Source organism: Acanthisitta chloris, unplaced genomic scaffold (genome assembly GCF_000695815.1).
Source record: "Acanthisitta chloris isolate BGI_N310 unplaced genomic scaffold, ASM69581v1 scaffold1946, whole genome shotgun sequence".
Taxonomy (NCBI): Eukaryota; Metazoa; Chordata; class Aves; order Passeriformes; family Acanthisittidae; genus Acanthisitta; species Acanthisitta chloris.
Window position 1 is genome coordinate 19563 of NW_008679716.1, and position 10442 is coordinate 30004.

At 49.0% G+C, this 10442-nt stretch overlaps 1 protein-coding gene across 1 annotated transcript in view; it reads left to right on the top strand.

Annotated features, from left to right (window-relative positions):
* Window positions 1-5511: 5511 nt before the first annotated feature.
* LOC103804782 (plexin-A4-like) overlaps window positions 5512-10442 on the top strand; it is a gene marked incomplete at its 3' end in the record, with an annotated part of 18324 nt that continues 13393 nt past the window's right edge. Inside the window, exon 1 of the mRNA XM_009077412.1 lies at window positions 5512-6678. Coding sequence (XP_009075660.1) covers window positions 5512-6678 — 1167 coding nt within the window. The remainder of the gene's footprint in view (window positions 6679-10442) is intronic.

Here is a 10442-nt window from a genome sequence, read left to right on the forward strand (position 1 = left end):
AGTGTTGTGGTCTGGGTTTGATAGGAGAATAGTGTTGATAATACCCTGAGGGTTTTAATTGTTGCTAAGTACTCTTTATGCTAACTCAGGGACTTTCAGCTCCTCCTGCCCTGCCAGTGAGAAGGTTGGAGGGGCACAAGGGGTTGGGAGAGGACACAGCCAGGACACCTGACCCAAACTGGCCAAAGGATATTCCATAGCACTTTAATTTCTTGGCCGGCTTGGCACGGCCAACCCCAGGAGAGCTGCACTTCAGTGAAATACAGTAGAGAAACACTTTGTGCTGGGGAGGACAGAGTCCCAGCAGTGTACAGTGGCTTAGCTGGAGACAAGAATTGATACAGAAATCAACCTGACACTCTAGACTTTTGGCAATCCCTCACTTTTCTCAGTGCTTTGGACCTGTATGAACTCATATACACTTTCCTCAAGGTGGGATCAGCCAAGTTAGACACTGTTGTGACATGGTTTGCTTAAAATCAGTGACCCTGTGTGCTCTTGCTGCAATAGCTTGGGTGTCTGGGGGTTTACATTTCCCCAAGTGTTGTGATAAGGACTGGTTTTAATAGATTTATCCTCAGGATACTTTCAGGAGATTGGGAAATGCTGTTACCTGTGTCGTGGAGGGTGTCACGTCGTCGTTGGAAGGTTGGGTCTTTTCCAGCTCAGGATGTTGTATGATTCTGTGGCACTCAGCCCTGGGGACTCACATCCCTGTCTGCTCCAGAAAAGGGAGTTTAACTCTGTTTTCTGGATTTGTAGGTTATTTCCATGACCTCAAAACTCCATTCTCGTTTCTGCGACACTGAGTATTTGTGTTCTTTCATTCGAGTCTCTGTAGCAAATTCCTAGAGGAACTGAGAAATCATTACAAACCTCCCTGCTCTCCCTTCCCAAGCACAAAGGAGCACAGCTCTGACCTGCTTTTCTGATAGGAAACCAAACCTGAAATGCAGGCAGAAACACCATCCACATGCAGTTTTATCACACAGAGAGAGCTGGAAAAGAAAGGAATAAAGTCCCACTCATGGCATGTGTTAATCCCATCATTTAATATGCTTCTGGCACAGGCACAGGTAACAAGGTGATGGGCAGCATTTGAGTGGCTGAGTGGAATAATCTGTGTGATGAGGGAAGGCTTTGTTGTCCCACTGTAGCTTAATTCCTTTACAAACAAACCACTCCTGAAATTAATCTCTTTATTTGGGACAAGCTGCAGCTTGCACTGAGATCTCTTCATTTCTCCAAAGAAAAGATGCTCTGGTGTGGGATGCCCTCAAAGAGAGACTTCCCTTCAGCTTGGACAGGTTGTAAGTTCAGGAGAAAGGATTTAGCTGAAGTTAGAAGCTAAAGGAGTTACAAATCTTTGTTAGAGGAGCTGTTGACAATGTCTCTGTATGAGTTTTCTCGCCGTGTCGGCTCCCGAAGAAAAGCTTCTATCCATGGTAATCAGGGTTTATTAAAGGAAGCCATGAAAAAAAAGTCTTTAGATGAGATTAACAGGATTGTGTAGCTGCACTTGGTGCTGAATTGCTCTGTGCTGGCTCCAGTGCTGAGCGTCTGCCTTGTCAGCACCTCTGCACAGCCTCCTGCATCCCGGGAAATCAGGAGCTGTGCCTGAGAGCAGCAGAAGAAAACAGAGGAGTGTGCTGCCTGGTTAGTGCTGGGCTTCATTAGCCACCCAGACTGGGCCACTGGCATTGCCCAGGAGTTCTGGGTGCTGTTGGTTTCCTCCTAGCCTGGTGGAGAACCAGCCAACCCCTCTGAGGTGCTGCCAGCCACACTGTGGTGGGTTTTCTCCCCCTCCCAGTGCTTTTCCAGCATAGTTTGGTTGCGTCCTGGGTTTGAATATGTATTTTTGCTCTGAGCTCCTGGCTGGAGCTGGACCCAGGTGGGATTTTGTAGCCAGGCTCTCAGGTGTGACTCTCTTGCTGCTGACCTTGAGTGTCCCTGCTGCCAACGTGTGGCCGTGGCAGGGGAGCTGGGGAGGGGAATCTGTCTGCCACCTGTTGTGGCAGGAGGGCTGTGTGTGTCAGTGGAACTGCTGTGTTCACCCAGTGACACGTTCCTTTCAGGAGCTGTCACTGGAGTGAGCTGGATTTGTTCTGGATTCTACCACAGGGACATGGCCATGGCTTTTGTGAGACTGCCAATCAAAACCTGAACATCCTAGCTCTTTCTTTCCCCTCTCCCTGTACACTTCCTCCCAAGTCCTTTCCTCTCTCTCCATTGACAGATCAGTCCTCTGTGTCCTCTTTATTCCTACTTCCTCAGCCATAACTCATCCTTGACTTTGTCCCCTTGAAACCTGATGCATTTGGAGGATGTGTTCAGCACCAAGTACTGTGTGGGGCTCCAGGACAGAGGGTGCAGGGCAAACAGCATGAGCAGCTGGGAGAGGAATGTACAGGGAGAAAATCCTGCTCCTAGGGTCACTCAGGTGGCAGATGGAAGATGGCAAGGGAGTCCCAGGCTCCTGCTGTCCCTGCTTTGTCCTCAAGGGCTGCTCCTGTGCCTGCTTGGTGGCTGTCAGTGCTCTCGGACTGCTCAGGTTCTTTCCTCTGCAGGTGAGCATCTTCCCCCAGAAGGTTCACTGGTTTTGAGACATCCTTGTCTCCTGCAAAAGGAACTCCTCATCCAGCCTTCCTGGAGTTTCTCACTGGCTTCTTGCTGGTTTCCAGATCAAATTTGCTGTCTTTTCCCCAGGTTTCCCTCACCATCCCCTTCCTCTATGAGGCACAGCCTCACCTCAAAACAATTCTCACCTACTTGGGTCCTCAAGGCCTCATGTCTGGAGTCTCTCTCTCCTTGTTTTGTGTTGGCTGCTCTTTCTAATGGGCAGATTTCCTCCCTTTGTTGCAGGTGCTGTTGTCCTGGTGCTGTGCTGAGCTTTGGGCAGAGAGAGGTTCTTCATTCCCTCTTCTGTCCCTCAGTCACAGCAGTTCCCATTTCCCTGCCCTGCAGCTGTGCTGACTCTGCAGAGCAAAAATCTAGTACAACATAGGGGTAAAATAGGTACCTTTTTAGTACTTGAAAGGAAGAAATTCTTCCTAGATCTGTCTAGTTCTCGATCAAACCAGTGTCTGTTAGAAATACGGATCATAACTCAGGAGTGACGGGAGCTGGTGTTCAGGGTCACCACGTGATGTTTCTGAACACAGCACTCAAGCAGGGACAGCTTCCCTCTCTGCTGCTGCTGCTCTCTCAAGGATGGCCCTTTCTGAAAGAGGAATGGTTGTGTGGGGAGAGCTCATCCCATCGCTGCTCTATCTATCATAATAAAGGTTATTAAAAGCCTACGTGACCAGCCTGGGTATTCCTGCAGAGCTCATGAGACAATCCTGCACACTCTGCACTATAAGCTTGATTTTATTAAATATTTGCTTGACCAGAAAGGCAAAGCAGAGCAGGGTAAACATGTCTAAAGTAAATGTGAAATGACCTTTGTCCGTCATCCATCCGACGCCTGCGGCTGCTGCACCAGGGAGGGCAGTGGGAGGTGAAGGTGATCATCCAACAGCTTTGAAATTCTGGCTGCTGTGAGAGTTTTGATATATTTGGGGTGGCATGAAAGTGGTGGCTGCTCTACAAGCCCAGACTTACCCTTTCCACTATCAGATCTAATCAGCCTACAGGTCAAAAGAATACAGGATTTATTCGCTTTATTATTTCTTGAAGTAAATGTTTCAGTCCCAGTGGCATTAGCAGACTTGGACAGGTTTGAAATAGCTGCAAATCCAGACCTATGTCACTGCTATATCCTCCTCCCTGCTGGGATCTGTAAACAGTGATGTTTTTCTTGCCTCCTGCTTGTGTAAGCCTGGCTGTCATCACCAGCTACACTCCTGATTTCAGCAAGGGCAGAGGTGATGGGACAGGAGCAGAGCTGGGGCTTGGCTTGTGTCCTTTGAGAATCAAGAATGGTTTTCTTAAATTCTGGTCTGGGTGTTAGAGAGGGATGGAGGGAGGAAAGGTTTTTGTGCCTCAGCCTGGCTACCAGTCACAAGGGACTTGGCTTGTGACACTTGAGCTGGTAGGAAGAAGTTTTTTGCTGTGAGGGTGGTGAGACACTGTCCCAGGTTGCCCAGGGAGGCTGTGGCTGCCCCAACCCTGGCAGTGTTTCATTCCAGGTTGGATGAGCCTTGAGCAATCTGCTCTGGTGGGAGATGTCCCTGTCCAGGGCAGGGGATGGGACTAGATGATCTCTAAGCTCCATTCCAACCCCTAAAATTCTATGATTCTATGACTTCGTCTCCCACATGCTCTGTGGGACCACAAAGTGCTAAAGCTGTCCTTGGTACAGAAGCAACCAAAAGGTGAAGGAAAAGGGAGCAGATGGATGTGTTGAGCAGGAAGATGTGTTTCCCTGGGGCCTGGTGATATGCTTACCAAATTACAGAAGCTGATTGAACCCCATACTGCTCCCACCACCCTGGGAGATTTTAAGGGACTGAGCAGTGCAAGGAGGCTCTCTTCCCTCTCTTCAGAACATCACCAGCCCTGGTCCCTGGATTGTTAGTTCCCCTTCCTCATGGTCCTTTAGACTTTATTACTGCTAATAGGTAGGCTACCCTTCTCCTTAGTCACCCGAGATGCTCTGAGGAGCTGTAGCTCTCTTTTGGATGTTTTCTTGGCTGTAAAGTGGGTGGAGAGAGTGGCCTTGTGGTGAGAGCCCAAGGGAGGGAGAAGACCTGGTGCTCAGTTTGCTCTGTGCTTGGCCACACGCCCTTTGTAGACGTGGCTGTGACAGCTGGCACACCACAACTCCTGTGCCTGCACTCCAAGCTGGACCAGCACGAGGCAGCTTTGATCTGGAAGCCACAGAGATCCTGTTCAAACAGGCCCTTTCTGCATCGAGGTCTCCCTGAAAAGATGTTAATGTCAGGCCAGAGTTGACTTCTTCCCCACCAACCGCAAGGACTGCAGGAGAGCTCAGCATCCATCTGGACTGTCCCTGTAGGCAGATCTCTGACCTTCTCTGTGCTTCAGTCCCTCATCCAGAAGAGCAGGAAAATAATCCTTCTCCAGTTCTGCTGTCTTAGATAGCAAATACACAACTGGTTGATGTTGGCAGTGCAAACAGCAGTGCTGGTTGTTGTTTCTACCATTAGCCTTCTGCACTGCTCTGGAGTCCAGGGAATATTTGTGCTGTGCTGTGGGGCATGTGTTGTGTGTGTGATGGAGAGGGAAAGGGTGCTGGTTTGTTCCTCTGCCGTGTGATTTCTGCTCTTTCCACCAGCATCTTTTCTTTCAGGGCTCCCTTTGTGCTGGTTTTAAGTAGAGAGCTCAGAGTGGAGAAAGAGAGGATTAGCAATTAAATGCACTCTGATGATGGCATGGTTGTGAAGGAGGGAGGAGGAAGGAATACTCCATAGTAATGTACTTTTGTTTTCTTTTTTTCCCTTTGCTTGTAGGACAGAATCTGCCAGGGAATTGGTGTTTTGAAGATTTTTACAGCTTTTAATCCTCGTTCCCTTGGGAATACAAACCTCTCTAATCATGTCACCAGCCATGTGGAAATGGACTTGTCTGGTTTCTCACCTCCTGCTGTCCACCACAGTGTCACCTCTTGGTAGACAGCAGCCACTCCATCCAAAGAGGCCCTTCATCACTTTCACTGGAGAGCAAGCAGAGGGAAACTTCAACCACTTGGTGGTTGATGAAAGAACTGGGCACATTTATTTGGGGGCTGTCAACAGGATCTACAAACTCTCCAGTGACCTGAAGGTCCTGGTGACCCATGAGACTGGTCCTGATGATGATAATCCCAAGTGTTATCCTCCCAGGATAGTCCAAACCTGCAATGAACCCTTGACACCCACTAACAACATAAACAAAATGCTCCTCATAGACTACAAGGAGAATCGGTTGATAGCCTGTGGGAGTCTGTACCAGGGCATCTGCAAGCTCTTGAGGCTGGATGACCTCTTCAAGCTCGGAGAGCCCTTCCACAAGAAGGAGCATTATCTCTCTGGGGTGAACGAGAGTGGCTCTGTTTTTGGAGTCATTGTTTCTTACAGCAACATGGATGACAAGTTGTTCATCGCCACTGCCGTGGATGGCAAACCGGAGTATTTCCCCACCATTTCCAGCAGGAAACTCACCAAGAACTCCGAGGCAGATGGGATGTTTGCATATGTCTTTCATGATGAGTTTGTGGCCTCTATGATCAAGATCCCCTCAGACACCTTTACCATCATCCCTGACTTCGATATCTACTACATCTATGGCTTCAGCAGTGGTAACTTTGTCTATTTCCTGACTCTGCAGCCCGAGATGATCTCACCACCTGGTTCCACCACCAAGGAGCAGGTTTATACCTCCAAGCTGGTCCGGCTTTGTAAGGAGGACACAGCCTTTAACTCCTATGTGGAGGTGCCCATTGGCTGTGAGAAGAATGGGGTGGAATATCGATTGCTCCAGGCAGCATATTTGTCCAAGGCTGGGGCCATCTTGGCAAGGTCTTTGGGGGTTGGCCCTGAGGATGATATCCTCTTCACAGTCTTCTCCAAGGGGCAGAAAAGGAAGATGAAGTCCTTGGATGAGTCTGCTCTTTGCATCTTTGTCCTGAAAAAGATCAACGACCGCATCAAAGACAGACTGCAGTCCTGCTACAGGGGAGAGGGGACCTTAGATCTGGCCTGGCTCAAAGTCAAGGACATTCCCTGTAGCAGCGCGGTAAGTGAAGTCCCTGAGCCCCCAACCTTAACCTCCTCATGTGCTCTCAGGTCTTGTTTTCAGATAACCAACCTTTTCAACCATTAAAGCAGGGAGCAAGGGAGTGAGACTGCCTTATCCCCATCCTGGCTCTGCTTCCAGCTCACCTCACCACCTCACTTGTGCTGGTTTCTGTGTGTGCTGGGGTAATTCTACTGCCCTGGCTGGAGCTGGAGGATTTATTCAGGGAGTTTTGTGAATCCAGAGCTTCATTTCTTCTAGGGCTAAGATGCACTGGTCATTAACCATCAAAGCCCTGTGCCTTCCGGTCTCCAGCCATCTCCACGTTGCCTCTGCACTGAAAAATTAAGGCCTGGCTGCAGATCAAGGATTAAATACTGCAAGATTGAAGGGCAGGACTGGGGGAGAGGCTGGTCCAGCTGACCCACAAATGGTCTGAGGAAATTGTCTCAGTTTATTCTGTGGGTTCACTCAAGTGTCAGCGCAGAGCTCTGCGCCAGCCGTGCCAGCACAGGGCTGGCTTTGATAGCAGGCACAGACACAGCTCTACAGCCACACTGCGCCCGGCTCTGTAATAGCTGCTTCTCTGGGCTTTGATTCTCAGCCTTAATTAGCTCTTTCAAGTGATAGGCAAGTTCAAGACTGAGCAAAGGAACAGCAGAGGAAGACCACAGAGCTTTCCTGCCCCATAAGCTCAGTAAGGGTTTGGGATATGGGATTGTTCCACCTCTCCTTTGTGCTCCTTTGCTAGGGGATTCTTACTGCTGGTCCTTGGCAGGACAAGGACAGACCAAGATGAACACAAATGGGGCTGTGGCTTCTACTGCCTCCCTGGGCAACCTGTGCCAGTGTCTCACCACCCTCACAGGAAAAGACCTCTGCCTGAGACCTCACCTCAATTCCCTCTTTCCATTTCTCCCCGTTGCTCCTTGTCCTGTCCCTGCAGCTGCTAACCAAGAGTCCCTCTGCAGCTTCCCTGGAGTCCCTTCAGCTCCTGCAGGTTGCTCTGAGCTCTCCACACAACCTTCTCTTCTCCAGGCTGAACAGCCCCAGCTCTCCCACAGGGAGATGCTCCAGTGCTCTGCTCAGCTTTGTGGCCTCCTCTGGCCTTGCTCCAACAGCCACCACCAAGACTGTGCTGAGTGAAAAGCTCTACAAGCACTTGCACAAACCTCTCAGCCCAGAGCAGAGTAGAGGGGAAGAATCACCTCCTTTGACCTGCTGCCCACACTCCTTGGGATGCAGCCCAGGACTGGGTTGGCTTTCTGGGGTTATGATTCATTGCAGGGAGACTGATCCTGCCTTACTCTCCCTTAACTCCCCCTTATACCCCTGCCCTCAGTGTCCTTGCCTGACCTTGCACTGCTCTCATTCTCCCACATCAAAGGTGCAGAGGGACAAGTCCTTCATTTTCGTTGGGATCTCTTCTGCCTAGACCAGCAAAGCTCCCCATGGAGTATTGCACAGGGAGAAAGTCTGTGCCCAAATCTGGCTTTGATTTTTTTGTTTGGCTGCAGGGTCTCTGCACATTCAAAGAGCTGCCTTTAGATTTAAGCTGGGAGCTTCCCACTGGAGTTTCTTTCCTGGGCTGTTAAGCCTCTTCATGCATTTGCATATCTGCTCCGTGTTTGCAATATTGGACCTCTCAAATGAGGAGGTTTGAAACCTCTCAGTCCTGGGCTTCTGTGGCTTTAAACAGGAGCAAAAAGGCCAACAGCTTTCTTGTGTCCCTTGGGGTGAAGAAAACCAGGAAGACTTATGTGTCAGGCTGAATTTGGAGGGACAGGAGTGCAGTGGTTGGAGAGAGGACAAGGAGTCAGGGACTGAGTGACACAGTGGGGGGAAAAATGGAGCATATCTGTGAATATATTTCTTCACTGTGAATCAGAGATGCTAATGCTAAGCTGGAAAAGAACCTGGAGATCCTTGAATTAAAACAGGGAGTCTGAAAAGTGTAACTAAGGAGACTGTCCTCTCCTTAAATGAGCCTACTTAGAGCTGCTGGCAAGCCCTGCCTGAGATCAGCTGTGCTGCCCCAGGGAAGAGGTATTAGTGACTTGGCTGCTGGAAGGGGTTGCAGAGTCCAGCTGCTAAGCTTGGAAAATATTTGATGGTTGGTGAAGTATTTTGGAGCCTGGATATGTGTCTGTGAGGGCCTGGTCTCCTTCACTGATGTCCTGCTTGCCAAGCCCCAGCACTGCTGCTCTGCCTCTTAGCACATGTGTCTGCAGCAGCTCAGAAACTAATTACAAAGCCATCAGTGAGACTTTCCTTGGCTTTGTGTGGATGTCATATATTTCTCTGCTGGTGCAAATAGAGGCTTAACCTGCCTGTGATCCAAGCTGGAGCTGAACTTCAGCTCTGCTGCCCTGCCCTCAGCAGCTAAAATCCTGCACATGAGCAGCTACAGCTGATGTGCCTGGAATTGAGCATTTTACACTGGAACAGGAGAGATTTAGATTAGATATTGGGAATAAATTCTTTATTGTGAGAGGAGTGAGGCTTTGGAACAGGTTGCCCACAAAGGTTGTGGATGCTCCATCCCTGGAAGTGTTCAAGGCCAGATTGGATGGGGCTTGGAGCAGCCTGAGCTAGTGAGAAGTGTCCCTGCCCATGGCAGGGGCTTGGAACAAGATGATCTCTAAGGTCCCTTCCAACACAAACCATTCTATGATTCCTTGTTGTATTAGCTGTAGGACCATGGATTATGGAGCTTGGTTCACTGCACTGTTCTTGCATCATGGTGTGCACTCAGGTCTGGCTTTTAGTTAACAAAAGTTCTTCTAATTTTCCTAATATTTCTACTAGAGCAATAACTGACTCAAGGGGGATCCACATGGTAGGATGCTTCTGCTCCTGCCTTGGGGTAATGCTTGCCCAAGGCCATTTCAGAGCAAGAAACCTCATGGGGCCATTCCCAGCACAGCTCTCCTAACCTGTAATATGACTCAAATAATTACAGGGATGTGGGGGAATAGTGTTCTTGGCCCTTGTAGTCTGTAGTTTCTTTGGTTGAGGTCAGGTAGGACCTTGGCAAACTGGGCTAGACAAACTCTGTCTCATGGTCAACATGTAGCAGGAAGCATTGATTCCCCAGATGTCCTTCCTGCAGGGCTGGATGTCCTGAATACTTACCCTCAGTCTGGTTTGCAAACCTAAGGTGAAGGCAAAGATGGAGACACAACTGTGCACTGAGCCTATGCTTCTCCTGTGCCAACTGCCTGTGCATGTTGCAGATGTCAGCAGAGTGAGGGAGGGATTTCTAGAATGGGAAATGTAAAAGTCCAGAGAGGAGTGGAGAATCCTCAATGCTCATTCCTCTCCTATCCCTATGTTATGGCTATTCTCTTCTTAATCTTCAGCATAAATCAGGACAAAATGATAGATTTTTATGTCTGGGCAGTTGATTTGCAAATTGGTGATTTTCACTCAGGTGATGAATGGTTCCAGGTGATACCTCTCTGGTTTTCCTCTCTGCAAATGCAGGATAATAGCTTATATTTAAACAGTACACTTGACCCCAAATGCTTAGAAATTCATATAATCAGAGAAAAATGAGACTGGGAGAAAAGGATTCTTATGAGGTCATCTGATTTGCCCTTCTGCCCTACTTATAACGTTTCTGACAGATGTTTGTCTCACCTGTTCTTAACCTCTGGCAATGGAGATTCCTCTCTCTGCCTACACAATCTGGCTGTGCTGCTAGGAAGCTTTCCCTCCTGTCTAATCTAAATCTCCTCTCTGGACACTGAAGCCATTCCTGC